Source organism: Loxodonta africana, chromosome 27 (assembly GCF_030014295.1).
Source record: "Loxodonta africana isolate mLoxAfr1 chromosome 27, mLoxAfr1.hap2, whole genome shotgun sequence".
Lineage (NCBI taxonomy): Eukaryota > Metazoa > Chordata > Mammalia > Proboscidea > Elephantidae > Loxodonta > Loxodonta africana.
In genome coordinates, this window is record NC_087368.1 from 25169863 (window position 1) to 25187668 (window position 17806).

Below are 17806 nucleotides of genomic sequence, written 5' to 3' on the forward strand. Positions count from 1 at the left end.
AGGAAGATCCTGAGTAAAAGAGGAGGTTCAAGACTGCACAGTCCATCTGGGAGCCTGAGGTGGACAGAGGGGAAGGGATTCATGGCTGGCCGAGGGTGGGACTGGTCTTTACTAGCAGACAACACATTTCCTCCATCAACAGGCGGGAGGGGTGCAACAGATGTGCACAGAAACGTGATGCACGGCTGCTGATGAGAAATCCGGGACTCTGACACGGACGGGAGCATGCTCCTTTACCGGACTGACGCAGAAATTAAAAAAATAAAATGTCTACACTTTTTTCCCAAAGAATTCTCATAAAAATAAGGCACAGCGATATTTCTTTTTTTTTAACCCAGAATTTTATTTACTGAGAGGGTAAGCGCTCCTTCAGAGAATTTTTATTTTCAATTTAATTCTTTTCAGTCTGGAATTTACACACCCACTGTGGTTTTAACTGGAATGATCTTGAACAATGAAGTTTATTTTCTTGCCTTATTTCTTTACACATGTATTGGCACAGCTCCGAAAAAAACCCTGAGTCATAAAAATAGAAGTTTGCTGATTGCCTGGTGATGACAGCACCCGGGTAACCATGCATTAATGCCACAAAGCAGCAGTTAATTGCCTGAGGGAGTAAAAGTTATTTGGAGTACAAATGGAAGTTTAAAACGTGGAATTTCTTTTAGATCAAAGCAGTTTTTTTCTTCACTAATCATACTTCCAATTAATTTGGTTTCTGAGGTGAGATATATTTAAGATTCTTCATAAGAAAAAAACGTTCAACGTGTATCTTCTGTCAAATCATGTGATATAATCAACAGAAACTGGGTAAGCAAATTCACTTCTTTAGTAAAGGATCAAAGCCTCTCAAGCCTGCCAGTTCTCTTTCTATCTTCATGTAACCCTTTGACCCTTTTCCTTTCATCTTTTTGGATAAAGTTGGACTTGGCTTTAAATTTAAAGCTTGTTTTAAACACAAACGTTCTGTTTAATAAATTTCAAGTGAGAGCTTTAATCAATTTGTGACGTCAATAAACTGATCTCTTAAAAAAATAACCTTTTTTCCTACTTATAAATGTAATACATGTTGTGAAAAAATGTCAGAAAATACTGCATGGTATAAGTAATATGTAATCACCTATAATTTCAGCACTCAGAGGAAAGTATGACTAAAATGTCTATGGCTTTCCAGACCCTTCTAAACCGAACACATGTACATGTGCTTTTAATAAGAAAAAAGAAAGTATCACACACATACACGCAACACATGTTGTTTAATTCTGTGGGATTCTCAATTTACTTTTTTCCATATAATAATTCTGTCAAAATCGACCACATCACCATTTTTAATGGATCTTGAGGGTGCCAAGATAAGGATGCGTCTTAATTTCAGTAATTTCCTATTAAAGGGAATTTTACTTTTAATTGTAGTACGTCTATGAACAAGAAAGTGGACATTTAAATCTTATGTTCAAATGGGAGATTTCTTCTCTTATAAAGATCACAGGTGGATCCAGATTGACAGCTTATCTTGTTTTGGGTTTATAATAAGATTATATTAATTTATAACCAACTACCTTGTTTTACTGTTATCATTGTTTTATAATAATACTACATTATTTTTATAATTTCAATGAAATAGCCTAAATGATGATAATGCCTTTAAATAAATACATACATACATACATATATACACAACAGGCAGTAATTTCTAGAGTGATGAAAGAGTTGATGTAAGCAGTTCACATTTCACATAAAAGCACACATTTAGAGCAGCTGTGTAAACAACTGCCGAAGGCATACCTTAAGCAAATCATGCTTTAGAATCCCGTCTTTTCAACCTAGATGAAATTGCAAAATTGGAAACATGATTCTCCTAACATTCTAGGTTCTATGTCGTTGACTACTGTCCTTGCTGTTCCAAATATGCTTTTGAAAGGCAAAAGGTATAAAAAGGGGTTTCAGGAAGTTATTTCCATTAGGAATACTGATCGTTCATCATGTTTCACCAGAGAATCTAAAAATCAGTCGGGTCATTCATTAGTCATAAGGAAAATGCAAATTAAAACCACGGTGAGAGGCCACTTGGCGGCCACTGAAATGGCTGTAATAAAAAGGTCAGACGCTAAGAGTGGGCGAGGATATGGAGAAACTGTAATCCTCACACACTGCTGATGGAAACCTGACATGGTGCAGCAACGCTGGACAACAGCCTGGTAGTTCCTTAAAACATTAAACATAAACTTACCACACAACCCAGCAGTTCCACTCCTAGGAATCTATCCAAGAGAAATAAAAATATGTGTCCATACAAAGACTTGTACGCGAATGTTCACAGCAGCATTATTCATACTACGCAAACAAGGAAAACCACCCAAATGTCCATCAGCTGGGCACAAAAGGTGGCATCACGCGACAATGGAATACTACTCAGCCCTATAAAGGAACACATCACTGATAAGCCCTACGATATGGATGAACTTCAGAAACATCACACAGTCTAAGGCGCCAGAAGCAGAAGATACATATTGTACGATTCTGTTGACATGAAATGCCCAGAAAAGGCAAATTTACAGACACCAAAAGCAGACCAGCGGTTGCCTGGGGCTGGGAGGAAAGCAGGCATTGAAAACAAATGGATTGGAGGGAATTTTTTTGGCTATTGGAAATGTTCTGAAACAGCGAAGTGGTGATGGTTGCACAATTCTATAAATTTGCTAAAAATCACTGAATTGTATACTTACAATGATGAATTTACGATATGTAAATTACACCTCAATAAAGCTGTGTTAAAAAACGTCAATCAGAAAATTCACAAAATTAACAGATAACTTAATGATACTGAATACCAATCCATGGCATAAAAATTGGTTGTTAACACAGTCCACTGAGGTATGAAACCAGTTGGTTTTCAACTATGGCACAATCTGATACTCCGTCCTCCAGGTCTCAACTTGGAGCATCAGTGTCTCTGAGAAATAGTCCATGACTTCGCTGCGTCACAGCACTTACCACCAAACCAAAAACCAAACCCACTGCCGTCGAGTCGATTCCGACTCATAGAGACCCTATAGGTCGGAGAAGAACTGCCCCATAGAGTTTCCAAGGAGGGCCTGGTGGATTCGAACTGCTGACCTTTTGGTTAGAAGCCGTAGCACTTAACCAGTACACCACCAGGGTTTCTGCACTTACCACAGAGTATTATAATTTCCTATTAACTTGTCTGGAGCCTCAGCTAAGCTAAGTTCCATGAAAGTAGGGATCCTGTCTATCACATTGCCAACATAATGAATGAACAAATGAATAAATGAATGAAGAATTGATATAGCCTCATTCCCCACCTTGAATCAGGAAATGGTATTTGTCCTAAAGCATCAAATCTCATGAAAACCAAAGGAAAAGCCAGAAAGCATTTATTGGGGGGGGGGGGGGGAGCCTGGTGAGCCAAAATATTTAAGTCTTCAGCATATAGTTATTTTCATGCATTAAAAAGACAGGTCAAAAGGAAGGGGACAAGGAACAGGTAAATTTGAGAGGTTGGAAGACAGCCCAGATGAGGCTAAAAACCAAGATACAAAGCAGACATTTGAATTTAATAAGGAAAATAATTTCAAAGAATAAAGGATTAAAAAAGGTAGAGATCACATGGTGACAGGACTATGCCTAGCATAACACACCTATTAAGAAAAGTACCCTTCACATACCAAATGAACAATAAATGTTTTTTCAAACAGAATAAAGGCAAATGTGAAGAAAACCACTTTAGGAGAAGTAAGAGCAAGACTCTGAGGATGGTACGAGACTGGGCAGTGTTTTGTTCTGTTATGCATAGGGTCGCTTATGAGTCGGAATCGACCTGACAGCACCTAACAACAGCAACAAAGAGTACTGTAGAAACCCACTGTGTTTAGGCAAACTGCTGTCACTTTGCTTAATGCTATTACTCTGAATATAAAAATAAACTCTACTGTAAAATATGTTTGGATAAGAACCAAAAGAAACAAGTGGTTATATTGGTGGGTGAACTGCAGGCAATTCTCCACTCTAAAACACTGTGATATATGTTATATATAACATATAATTTAGGCTTTGCAGGCCATACAGTCATACAGACAACTGTCATTGTAGAAAAGCAGCCAAACACCATATAAAGCAAGAGTGTGGCTGTGTTTCCATGAAAATGTAGTTACAAAAAGAGGCAGCTGGTCACACCGGCCACAGCTTGCCAACCCCCACTCTAAAAAACGTCTCTGATTGTGAAGCAATTGTATGTGCAATAAATACAAGTTAGGGAAGAAAGTAAACTTAACAAATAAGGAAACTATTAATACCCTTTGTGTTTAAGTTTTCATTTTATTTCTATAATTCGGCAACGCAGCAGATATCAATTGTTTTGTCTGTCCAGCAGCGTCCCCACCCACTCGCCCACACTTTCTCCTGGGAAATCACCTTCCCCTGCCCTAACTACGGCTGTAGTATTCCCATAAAGTTGTCTCTAACACTTTAAGTAAACATTAAAAAGCAACGTGTTTTAGACAAGTACCAAAAAGACAATTTCACTTACGGACTTGAAACTTTTTTTCTTAAGTCAAAAGGCTTATATGAACGTGAACACTGGCTATACCTTTGGCACTAAAAAGTATTAGGAGAGATTCCAGGAAAGTCTGAAAGTTAGGTCCAGCATTCAGCAAGACCTGAATGTCAGAGGGAACAGTGATTCCAGGTTCAGAACAAGGCTTTCCCTATTGACTCCCACCTGCCCTCGCCTTTTCCTTCTGGGAAGGAAAGGTAGGGCTGCCATATGAGAGATTGTTTCACCAGGGTCCTAAAGCTCTGTCATGGGAAACCTCTCTGGAAGAGCTCAGGAGGAGGTGTGCAGGGAGCTTGGCAGTTCCAAAGGAGGCTGCAGAAGCCTGGCCACGTCTCTGGGGAGCAACCTCAGGGCAGCACAACAATGCTGGCCAATGGAATAGAGGGATGGTGAGGGCAGTGAACTCCGGAGCACAAGAATCTCAGAGCGGCAAGTAACAGCTCATGCTATCTGGGAGAGTACTCTCTCCATTTCCCTATCCCCACCCAGCATCCCAGGACTCTGGGCAGGAATCACTGAGAAGGAAGGTCTTCAGTAAACACTGGGCTTCCTCCTAATCAACACGGTGGGGGCTCAAAGCATCAACCTTTTGGTAGATCTAAGGACCTGGTGATCTACTTCCAAAAAATCAGCCATTGAAAACCTATGGAGCGCAGTTCTCTAACGCACATGGGTGGCCATGAGTCAGAGTGGATTCAATAGCACCTGTTTTTGTTTTTAAGACAATGATCAGCAATTCATAGCAACGCGGTAACCTCTGCAAAACAAAAAATGCAATAATAGAGAAACTAGGGCCCAAGAACTGAGAAGGACCTCTTCAGATAACTTAGCCAACAGAAAATCAATGTTAAAAACCTGTATTTACAATGGAAGAGTGTGCTGAGCTCTGCTGCAATGTTTTATGGACAGGACACACACACACAGGTACACAAGCACGCTTGCTATTTGCCATGTTCAATGCCTACAATGATATATCTATTCTGCCCTTTGTCCCATAAACAGGTCTTTGATACTCAAAAAGTAACTGTTCCTAACCTAAAGAGATGTGAAAGGCTTCATTTAAGGTACATGCAGCTCACCTCCACTCAGACCCAAAATTACAGGGTTTACTTAAATGAAAGCAAAGGCATGTATTTTACAGGTGTAACTCACAGGAACAAAAAGAGCAGGGGAAAAGGCAACAGCAACAAAATCTCAACAAAATTTTGAAAGCCACAAAGAAGATGAATAAGTAAGTAACTTAGCAGATCCTAGAAAGCTAAGATCTATACTGGCTTTGTTGAAACCTGAAAATTAGTCTGGTTTGGATCACAGACTCCCCTAAAGAATCAGGTGGTATCTCTGGAATAGTGGCAAAGGGACATGAAAAATAAGAACACTGGTTGAAAGTGTGTTTAAGAATTGGTCAGACAGAAAGGGCCATACAAACCAGAGACTCCATCAGCCTGAGACCAGAAGAACTAGATGGTACCCGGCTACCACCAATGGCTGCCCTGACAGGGAACACAACAGACAGTCCCTGATGGAGCAGGAGAAAAGTGACCTGAAATTCTAGTAAAAAGACCAGACTTAATGGTCTGAGACTGGAGGGACCCCAGAGGACATGGTTCCTGGACTCTCTGTTAGCCCAAAACTAAAACCATTTCTGAAGTCAACTCTTCAGACAAAGATTAGACTGGACTATATGACGTAAGATGATACTGATGAGGAGCGTGCTTCTTAGCTCAAGTAGACACGAGACTAAGTGGGCAGTTCCTGTCCGGAAGTGAGATGAGAATGCAGAGGGGGACAGTGGCTGACTGAACGGACAAGGGAAATACAGGGTGGAGAGAAGGAATGTGCTGTCACATTATAGGGAGAGTAACCAGGGTCAGATAACCATGCGCATATGTTTTTGTATGAGAAACTGACGTGAACTGTAAACTTTCACTTAAAGGACAATTAAAAAAAAAAAGGAAAGAACTAGAGCCCCAGATCCCTACCCCACTCTGCACAGCAGGCTGATAGCACTCTTCCCACTCATCAGAGGAAGGGAAGTTCCTTACTCAAGAGACTAACACAAAGGTCTGTGAAGGGGGGACATCAAACATACCTGAAGGCAAGGACCCGGTACCAAAAAAGGAAAGTTTATATCCTGTATTTGAGGTTCCCCACCCTAGCTCCTTTTCCCATTCAGCTCCCAGAATGCAGCAGTAGTCCCACGTGCTGTTCACCAAATGTTTCTGAGGCCCTTGCAGCCACACGGTAGGATTACACTCCCTTGACCCTTAGGAGGATGATGTGGCACACTTTGGCCAGTGAAATGTGAGCCCAAATGACATGTGTTATCTCTGGGCAGAGGCTTTAAGAGCTAACATGCTATTCGCCGCAGTGACCAACAAAGTTTCAAGTTGTGGGAACTCTGTCAGCATGGATCCTGAAGTGAGGATGACCCAAAGACAGCCCTCAGCAGACCCATAAAAGGCATGTGGTGTGAGACTTAAACCTGTGTAGTAACTTTGATAAAAATAAAAGCTGATTTAAAAAATGAGATATCAGAGAGGTGTTTTAGGAATGCTTAAGTCTTAAACATTTCTCTGCTTTCTTTGACTGCTCCTTAAGGCTTCCCACACCCCACCTCTGTAATGCCAATCACACAATGGCCACAGACAAGCTAAAGCTTGTTTTCCTGTCAAGTCTCCCTAGGTTTGGAATCGCTACCGATTGGATAAGCGATGCTCTCATGTGCTTGGACTGACCCAAGCTAGTCACAATCACTGGGACCTAGCAGGGAAGTAACAGCTTGTAATTTCATTTTCTTGCTTCACTCGAGCAGCTACAAGATTTATTAAAATAATAAAATAACAAATCTCTCATTTAACTAATAGGTCATGAGGATTTAATTTTTTTTTTATCTCAGTCAACATATAATGAAGGAAATAATCCTCGGGGCCCACAGTGCAGGGAAGAGTTAAAAACTGTACTAAGATTCTGACATGATGCTTTTAACAGCCAGGCAGGACTTGGAGAGGAAGCTCCCACTGTTGAACAAATATTCCTCTGGAGGCCAGAAACAGATACAGAGATGCCAAAATGACAGAGTACCCTTGGTTAAATTAATTTCATTTTTAATGTCATTATTACAAGACTGATATTCCTTTAGACACATAATTAAATTCTATAGGCTGAATAGAACAGAAATCTTCCCAAAATAACTTTCTAACACTACCACCATCATTTACTGAATACCAATATATTTCAGTACTTCATACCTTGAAGAAAAATCTTAAGGGCAAATTTCAACATCAGTGACTATCTTAGTTATCTAATGCTGCTATAACAGAAATACCACAAAGGGACCGCTTTAACAAAGAGAAATTTATCTCCTCACACTAAAGTAGGCTAACAGTCCAAATTCTGGGTGTTAGCTCCAGTGGAAGGCAGTCTCTTTCTGTTGGCCTTCTCATCAACGTTTCCCAGGACTAGAAGTTTCTCTGCACAGGGGCGCCGGGTCCAAAGGGCGCGCTCTGCTCTCTGCACCACCTTCTTGGTCGTATGAGGTCCCCCAATCTCTCTGCTCACTTCCCTCTTATGTATCTCAAGAGATTGCCTCAAGACACAATCCAATCTTGTAGATCAAGTCCTGCCTCACTAACGCAACTACCGCCCATCCTCCCTCATTAACATCATAGAGGCAGGGTTTACAACATATAGGAAAATCACACAATACCGGGAATCATGGTCCAGCCAAACTGATACACACCTTTTGGGGGACATAATTCAATTCATGACAGTGACTATACCTTGTCATGTATTTCTAAATCAGAGAAATATTATTATCAATATAAATAAAGCTCCCACTGTTCAGGATTTATACAGTTTACATACAGGTTAATTTTTTTTTTTTTTTTTAATCTCTCTCTTGCTGCCTGACTTTGGTGCATTTAAATTTTCAATTAGTATTCCCACTGAAAATGTGCAAGTCAGAAAAAGTAATTGTTAAATACTGTAATACAGCAACTACCGGTGATGCAAAATTAAACAAAATCTTTTTAAAAAATGTGTATTCAAGTGATTCACGGATAAACAAGACTTCACTATAAACAAACAAACAAACTTCATTCTAATTTCTCCCAACCCCCTTAAGGAATACTGAAAAAGACAGTTTGTAACTAGAGTAATAAGAGTTGATAATACTGGAGCCCTGGTGGCACAGCGATTAAGAGCTCAGGGTGGCTAACCAAAAGGTCCACAGTTCACATCCACCAGTCGCTCCTCGGAAACACAATGAGGCAGTTCTATTCTGTTCTATAGGGCTGCTATGAGTTGGAATCAATATATAGATCAGCCTATTAACAGCTTGGAAGCCCTGGTGGCGTAGTGGTTAAGTGCTACGGCTGCTAACCAAAGGGTCGGGCAGTTCGGTCGGGCAGGCTCTCCTTGGAAACTCTATGGGGCGGTTCTACTCTGTCCTATAAGGTTGCTATGAGTCGGAATCGACTCGACGGCACAGGGTTTGGTTTTTTGGTTTATTAAGAGCTTAAGTCTTTGAGAAAGTTTTTTTTTTCTGAACTCTAAATTTGTTTTGGCAATAGAATGGCACTTTGTTTTTAGTGGCATGTCCAGAGGCTTTTTGGTGACTGACAGGGTTGAAAGACCCCAAACTACACTGAATTTCAAGGTTAGGGAACCAAAACAGGAAGGAAGTTGAAGATGCACAGAGATTGTGAGTGCGCTTCCTGAGCCAGGGCACTAACAAACTGCTACTTACTTAGTTCAGGAAGGAGCTATTTTATACAACAAAATGATTTTGTGCATTGTATGCGTTTTGTAAGACTGGTTGGTATCCTGTGTTTTAAACTGTTAATACAGAGATTCAACAGAAGATAAAGCAGGAAATCTTAAAAGATGTATTATAACACCGTAATTAGAAAACCCAAAAGAGAAGATATTAAAAACCAAGCAGGATGTTAATTACACTTCTGAATCCATCTTAACTGTGAAACTGATGGAGACCTAAGGCACTCCCAGGTGGGAGGCACAGGCTTCAAGGGAGGTGCTCGCAATGATCCTCCGGGGTGCTACTTAGATTTACTTTTTACTCTACCCTTTAATTTTTATGTGATTGTTGTATACGGCACATAATATACTAATACAGAAGTATATAGTTTATAAATAAGTAGACACTTATTGAGGTAAGTACTCAATATTTTATTATTGACAAGACATGCAACCAAAAGAGTGGAAGCCAATGCTCTGAGAAATGGAATGACCAGAGAGAACTGGTTCCGTTTATCTGTGACTCTGTGACAACTTCATACTGGATAAACAGTCCAGATTATTTGCAGAAAAATTATTTTACTAAGGGCAAAACTTTAAAGTCTCTTACAGTTTGCAAAACTTTCATATATGCTATTTATCAGACGCTCTTTCATCTGATGCCCATTGGTTATCATCTGATAACTAATTAGTATCAGTCACAGTTGATTCAATAGTATCCAATTAACAGTCTTTCAGAAGCATTAATAAACACTAGGTGCATTTATTATAAATAAAATCGGTGTGAAGCTAATGAGATGAAAAATATTTAAAGACTTAAAGGTTAGCTTAACTGAGGCACAAGGGAGTATGTCAGAGGAGTTAATCTCACACACATACATAAAAAGGTTTGGAAACCACTGGACAAGAATTATATAAAAGGACAGAAACGCTGTCTCTTTCCCTGCCAGCCCCTACCACCTTTATTCTTTATTTTTTCAAGGACAAGCTTGGCGCCTTCCCAGCCTAGATAAGGGAATGATTGCCAATCACGTGACTCACCATTATCAGGCTGGCAGTTAAAGGCGCTGGAATCATTCAGCTGGAGATGATTGAGAGTGGATTTAATAAGTAACTATATATAAAGCTCTGCTACATGGAGGACAGTGACAAGCTGCATTACTAAAATTAAAATAAGAGGATGTGAATTTAAGCTGGCTGTCGACAAAATTACTACACAAGAAGCGTGAATATTTTTCTGATGGTGAGAATTTAGGGGAAGAATCTTTCAGGACCTCTGTTCAAAAGAGGCTTTGGTAAACAGGATAATTTCCCACCAACTAGGGTCATTCAGGTGTACCAACAATGACTGTCAGGCATCACAAGTTTGACTTCAGCTCTTCAGAAGTGCATGTCAGTGTGTGCTAATAGCTAAACTTCACTTATTTGCTGGCATCCACTATCAGTATATTAATGTACCGTTATTTACCTTAAAGAAGCTGATTTTTTGTTGAACTGGGGTGTTGAAAACTGTTAGGTGACTGGAATTCATAGCCCCCGTAGTAGATGGCAGCAGGTAAATTTTAGACCAGAAGTGTCAATGTAGTAAAGGAGATCTGCTAATTTGATGGCCACACCACTGTCCAGCACGTCCGTTACTTTGTTTTAAGGCTGAAGGCATAGGCTAATTTGTATAATTAAGTACAAGGCAACAGGCACATTTACAAATGACAAATTGAACAAAACCTAGATTGCCTAAGAAGCAACAGGCAACAAGATTTAAAAGTATAAATAGAAGAATGTCATTTTTTCCACTTTAGTTACAAATTTGCCAATTTTTTAGAAACAACTGAGGAAGTTTGGATGTGCACGATTTTAAGAATGAAGAGTAACTGGGGCATAAATTCAGGAGTAAATGATAACATGTCCTAAAGATTTTGCTGTTTCAACACATTGAAACAAAGAGCTCAGGAAGACTTAATTCTAACATTACCGTTGGAGCAGACAGTGGAGTTGATGGCGGCCCCTGACGGCTCCCTGGGCGCGGCGTTAGCCCAACAGCATCTGAGGGCTGTGCTGTAGGAAGCTGGGCGCTGGCTGCAGGTTGCTGCTGAGATACTTCTACTTTGTGGTTTCTATTTGATCCATCCAATCTGCTACTTCTCTCTATGGCAATCAGGTCACGAATTTTTTGCAGCTGCTCCACTGATGCTTTTTTAGGAAAGATGAGATGTGTTTCTCCCTGGAATTACAAAATTACAAAAAAACTGAACTTCTTCTTTATGCTTACAAGTCATTCGAACATATGTCATAAACCCAATAGTGTAGAATACATCACACTTGAATAATCATTCTGTTTTCTTACCATTACTGTCATCTTTTTATACAAAGGAAAATATTGCCTATTATGTACACCAAAAAATTAAGAAAATGTGTCTCATTAGCACGCAATAGTTAACTTATTTAATGTGTTTCACAGGACCTTAGATAAATATTTTATCTTTTAGGAATAAGTCAGAAAGCCTCCTAAGAGTTACAAAAATACACACTCTTCTCCACAATAGTATTTGGCACTACTGTTCTCTGTGACATAATAACGGCATTAGAGGTACAGCCGTTCAGAAGGATCGGGGTAACATAAAACCAATCAGAAGTTAAATAATAACCCTCAGATCTTCTAAACCCAAGTCTTTAAAGAATAGCTACGTGATTAGAAGTCTGTGTAAAAGGTTCACCGATTTTCCCAAAATAACACAATATACACCCTGCTTTTTTTATTGTTAACAGTAATACAAAGGTGGGACAAAGAAAGCAAAGCAAAGCCAAATAAACCAAAAACCCTAATTCTCTAAGTTGTGATTAATACCTATAAAATGACTGGAGCACTTTAAGATAAATATTACAACAAAACTCACAATGTAAAAATAGCAAATTACCAAAAAAAAAAAAAAAGTGAAATGAAAATATATTCAGTCAAGTTTCAAAGGTGTTGAGAAGCAACAGCGCTAAAGCACGTAATTCTATCAACTGCAAATGAGACAAAAAGGTAGTAACACCGTGCAGGAGACAGACTTGTAAATTGCGAGCATTTAAACTGAACTCCGCGATTGGGAATGACCTTTGTGTTCCCTGGTGGTAGCAGACCTAATGGGAACAACTCGCTAAGACATTACTCAGTAATGACATGAAAATCAATTTCACATGGGTCCTTCCAAAGACACGGGAAGAGGCCAGAAAGTCACATACATCATCCATCATAGGAGCCCTGGTGGCGCAATGGTTAAGCACTCGGATGCTAGCAGGAAGATCAGCAGTTCAAACCCACCCAGAGTTTCCACAGGAGAAATATCTGGCAATCTGCTCCCGTAAAGCCTAGGAAACCCTACGGGGTAGTTCTACTCTGTCATGATGAATTGAAATTGATTCGACAGCACCTAACAACAACAACAGCTGTAACAAAAACTACTACCATTTACTGTGTATTTCTGTGTTCCAGGTAGTGTGCTCAACGATCACGCTGAATGGTAGGATTACATTTATCCCCACTGCTGTGGATTGAGTTGTGTCCTCCAAAAAGATACACTGAACTCCTAACCCCTGGTACCTGTGAATGTGACCGTGTTTGGAAATGGAGACTTTGAAGATAAGGTCATGCTGGAGTAGGGTGGGTCCTAATCCAATGTGAGTGGTATCCTTTAAGAAGAGAAGAGACACAGAGAGACATACAGAGGGAAGACAGCCAAGTGAAGGCAGAAAGTGAGACCGGAAGTATGCTCCCACATGGCAAGGAACAACTGAGGTTACCATAAGCTGGGAGAGACAAGAAAGGTTCTTGTCCTAGAACTTTAGAGACAGCATGGCCCTGCTGACACCCTAAATTCTGACTTCTAGCCTCCCGAACTTTGAAAGAATAAATTTCTGTCCTTTGAAGCCACCCAGTTTGTATATTTTGTTAAAGTAGCCCTATGAAATCAATACATCCACTTTGTACATGAAGATAGTAAGGCTCAGAGAAGTTAAATAACCTGCCTGTGCTACAGATAATCGGCAGAGCAGGAATTTAAGCTGCTATGACTTAATCATTATACGATGACTGGCTCCATCTTAAGACTGAACAGAGACCAAAACCCACACGCTTGCGTAAGTAGTTGCACGAGATGAGCGAAAAGAGAACATCTCTAGATTTCTCATGATTATATATGTGATGGTTGGCACAAATTGGAACCCAATGACTTAGAAACAGTACAAATGGACTGCCTCATATCAACAATGAACCCTGGGAAAGGAAACCAGCCATCTGATTTAAAACCAAATGTGGAAGGTTTTGACCCCATACTGTTAGTGGAGCAGCACTGAGAGAGGCAGACACCACCAGGTAGAGAAGGAAAAATAGCCTAACAGGTATCTGGATCTGTGTCTTAGTCCACACTTAAGAGGGGGCCCTGTAAGACAGAGATGCTGCTCATGTCTTCTTCCCTCCCTTTCCATCTCTTTAGGATCAGTCTTAAAAGAATATATGATTGTGGCCAAAGTGTCTGTACCAAAAAGTTCAATTAGACAAGTCTTGAAGTTTCAGCTCCAAAGCTAGTCAAAACCTTTAAGTATTAGTCTTATCAAAACATGTTAATCCTTTCTGAAATTGTGATTCCACATATTGGAAACCCTGGTGGCATTGTGGTTAAGTATGATGCCTGCTAACCAGAAGGTCAGCAGTTCGAATTCACCAGGCTCTTCTCGGCAACTCTACGGGGCAGTTCTACCCTGTCCCATAGGGTCGCTACGAGTTGGAATCGACTCAACGGCAGTAGGCTTTTTTTAAGGTTATGCTTCAAATACTTCTGCAAGTTTCATATGGCCACTACCTAGCAGTAGGGTGAGCAACCATCTGGTTTGCCCAGGACAGAGGGGTTTTCTGGGATACGGGGCTTTCAGTGCTAAATACAGGACAAGTATGGCAACCGGTTGGTCACCCTATGTGGCACTCAAATATTGGCTGAATGAAAGACAAATCTGATTCCACTGAATTCATGACACTTCAACAATAAGAAATGGGCATAGTCTCCAGTTGTCAGTCACATTTCCTGTCCAATTTGAATACCAAAAATTTGCATTTCCTTGAACAAAATCAGCAATGCTCTTATTTTTCTTCCCTGTAGTTTTAAATTCTCTGTATTCAGATGTCTATGTGTAATCTACGAGCTGATGACACCATAATTTATACTCATAAGTTGAGCTGTAGATACAACTACTCACCTATTTGACATCTCCATGTGAATACTTAACAGAATATCAGTTATAATTGTCCAAAAGATAATTAGTGATTTCTCCCTTGAAACCTGTTATTTTCCAAGATTTCTTCATCTCAATTAATGGTATCCCTACCCACTCAGCTGCTTAAACCAAAACCTAGAAGTTACTCCTGATTCCTTCCTTTTTCCCATATACCCCACATCCATTCTTCCTGAAGTCCTGTTGGGTGTGCTTCAAAAATAAATACTGGGTCCACTTACTTCTCTCCATTCCAACTGCTATCAATCTTTAATTCAACAAGTGTTTATTTATTGAATGCAGCAAGAGGAGTTCCTAGGTGGCACACACATTTAAGTGCTAGACTACTAACTGAAAGGTTGATGGTTCTAGCCTACCCAGAGATGCCTCGAAAGGAGGGCCTGGAGCTCTGCCTCCGAAAGGTCAGAGCCAGTGAAAACCCTGTGAAGCACTGTTCTACTCTGGCATGTGTCGGGTTACCAGGAGTCAGAATTGACTTCATGGCAAGGGGTTTGGTTTGGTTTTTAAATGCAACAGCACTATTCCAGGAGCCACTAACACAGGGAACAAAATACAGGCAGTCCCTGGTTATCAACACCTGACTTCTGGACAACTCTTACTTGCCCCTTAATGTTATGTAAATTCGCCCTTACTCTGAAATGATGGTGAACCAACCGCTACTCACGACAAATTCTGCATCACACGCGCAGCTTTTAAAACTAAAAACCCCAACCCAGTGCCGTCGAGTCGATTCAGACTCATAGCGACCCTATAGGACAGAGTAGAACTGGCCCATAGAGTTTCCAAGGAGCGCCTGGCAGGTTTGAACTGCCGACCTTTTGGTTAGCAGCCGTAGCGCTTAACCACTACGCCACCAGGGTTTCCTTTCTTGCACTCAAGTAAGGCTAAATAAGAACCATATGCCCGTTCTGACTTCCCTACCAATTCTTGAAGACACACTCAGAAACAGGTCCTGTTTGTAATTCGGGGACTGGCTGTAAACAAAAAGTCTGCCCCTCATGGAGCGTATACAAACCACTGCCATCTCAAATTTGAACTAAAATAATAAGCTTTCTAATTGGTCTCCCTGCTTCATTCCCTGCCCTCATCCCAGTATATCCAGTGTATTCTCTTTACAACAGCCAAAGTAAGCTTAAAACATATTCTTCCCTCCTTAAACCTTACAATGGCTTCCCACCTCACTTAGAATAAAGTCCATAGCCCTCAAAACCCCACATGCAGCTCCTTTCTGTGCCAAAGCTGCTCCTGCCAGATGTCCTCGGCATCTGTTCATCCTTCTGCCTGAAATACTCTTACCTGAGAACTTCACAGGGCTGGCTGCTTCTTGTCCTTCAGGTGAACCCGAATGTCATTCCCTCAGAGGTCTTCCCTGACCACTCATTACAAAGCAGCTGACTGCCACTCCAGTAGCTTTTTCTTATATTACGCTGTCTTATTCTTTGCACTCACCTGGTTTCTTTGTTCACATACCTATCGTCTGTTTAACCTACTAGAATTCAAGCTCCATGTGAGATGGCATCTATAATAACCGAGTTCACCACTGTAGCCCCAGGGCCCGAACAGTGTTTGGGAAGGGAAGGAGAGGGGCGGGAAGGAAAGGAGAGGGGCAGGAAGGAAAGGAGAGGGGCAGGAAGGAAAGGAGAGGGGCAAGAAGGGAAGCAAATTCTCTAGCAACTCAGCATGTCCCGTTAACAATTTCGACAGCCTTGCCAATCCTGACAGCTACTGAATATTGAGTCTCTACAACCTGGTTCAACTTCTTTCAACCCTCCATAAACATACAAGCATAAAAAAATTCATGATCTTTGCTAATTATGTCTATCACATCATAAAATTAAACTAAGTTGTGAAGCATACGGCACAAAATTTCAGAAGACAGAAACACCAAACTTTTCTTTTGACCTAAAAAACTAAAAGCAAAACCATTGAGATGCTTCTCTCCTGCTACAGAAGAGAACCTTCTGTGGCAACTGAACTCAGCTTCTCCGGGTTTACTTCAAACTTTTCATTTCTTACTGGCACAGGTGGTTTCACCCTACTACTATTCGTGTGCGTCCACGAATTAGGTTTTTGCTAAGTTTCAAGTGAACCTCATTTGGTCCTTGAGTTGCACGACAGACTCTCTTGGAGGACTGAGATTGGTAAGAATCTTCCCTGTGAGACGCTGCGGCATTCTATTGTGATTCTAAAATTCATTCACTGTGACTTTTAAATGACCAACAGGTGAAGAAATTAGTGTCGCAGATTCCCAAAACAATGAATTAAAAAAACAAAACAAAACACTATCTGCCTTAGTTATCTAGTGCTGCTATAACAGAAATACCACAAATGGGTGGCTTTATCAAAAAGAAATTTATTTTCTCAGTTTAGGAGGCTACACGTCTGAATTCAGGGCACGGCTCTAGGGGAAGGCTTTCTTTCTCTTTGGGGTCCAGCGGAAGGTCTTTGTCTCGTCTCAGCTTCTGCTTCTCAGTTCCTTGGAGATCTCATGTGGTGTGGCATCTATCTTCCCCCATCTGTGCTTACTTATGTCACTGCGTGCTTAATCTGCTTTTATATCTCAAAAGAGATTGCTTTAAACCACACCCTATGCTGATACTGCCTCATTAACGTAACAAAGAAAGCCCATTGCCAAATGGGATTATAACTGGAAGTATAGGGGTTAGGATTTACAACATTTATCTCTGAGGGACACAATTCAATCCATAACACCATCCCACTCAGATGATTATCCATCAACACCATAAGGACTGTTTGGTGTATGAAGAAGGGAGAGAAAATACTCGAACATACTTACTTCTTCAAATCCCATTTCAAATAAACATTCAACAGCTCCTCTGACAGGCAAGAGTCTAGTAGAAAAAGCTGTGTTCCCAATCCGGATAGATCTGTATTTTTCATCATTAGGGTTTCTGGTAAAAAAAAAAAAAAAAAAAAGTCTGATTATATATAAATTTACATTTTTCAAAGTATTTTTGCATTCATTTTCACACTTTACACTGGCTACTCTCCTACAAGGTAGTGTAGACTCTAAACAAAGAGGAACCTGAAGGACCACTGGGAAACGCAGCCAGATTGTGTGCTTCTCACTTCAGTATACATTCTACTACAGCCTTGCTTTCATTTCACAGCTGATAGCATGAACGCAGCCATAAGGGAAATCCACGTGAAATTTTGAATTCTATGCTGTTTTAAAGCTAGATAGCT

The 17806-nt window shown here is 40.5% G+C and overlaps 1 protein-coding gene across 2 annotated transcripts in view; it reads right to left on the minus strand.

Annotated features, from left to right (window-relative positions):
• Positions 1 to 17806, minus strand: part of NGLY1 (N-glycanase 1) — a 65202-nt gene that overhangs the window by 39311 nt on the left and 8085 nt on the right. For both annotated transcript variants that reach the window (XM_010595547.2, XM_003415725.4), the window contains exons 2-3: positions 17397 to 17511; positions 11304 to 11552 (exon numbers count right to left, since the gene is read on the minus strand). In XM_010595547.2, coding sequence (XP_010593849.2) covers positions 11304 to 11552; positions 17397 to 17511 — 364 coding nt within the window. The remainder of the gene's footprint in view (positions 1 to 11303; positions 11553 to 17396; positions 17512 to 17806) is intronic.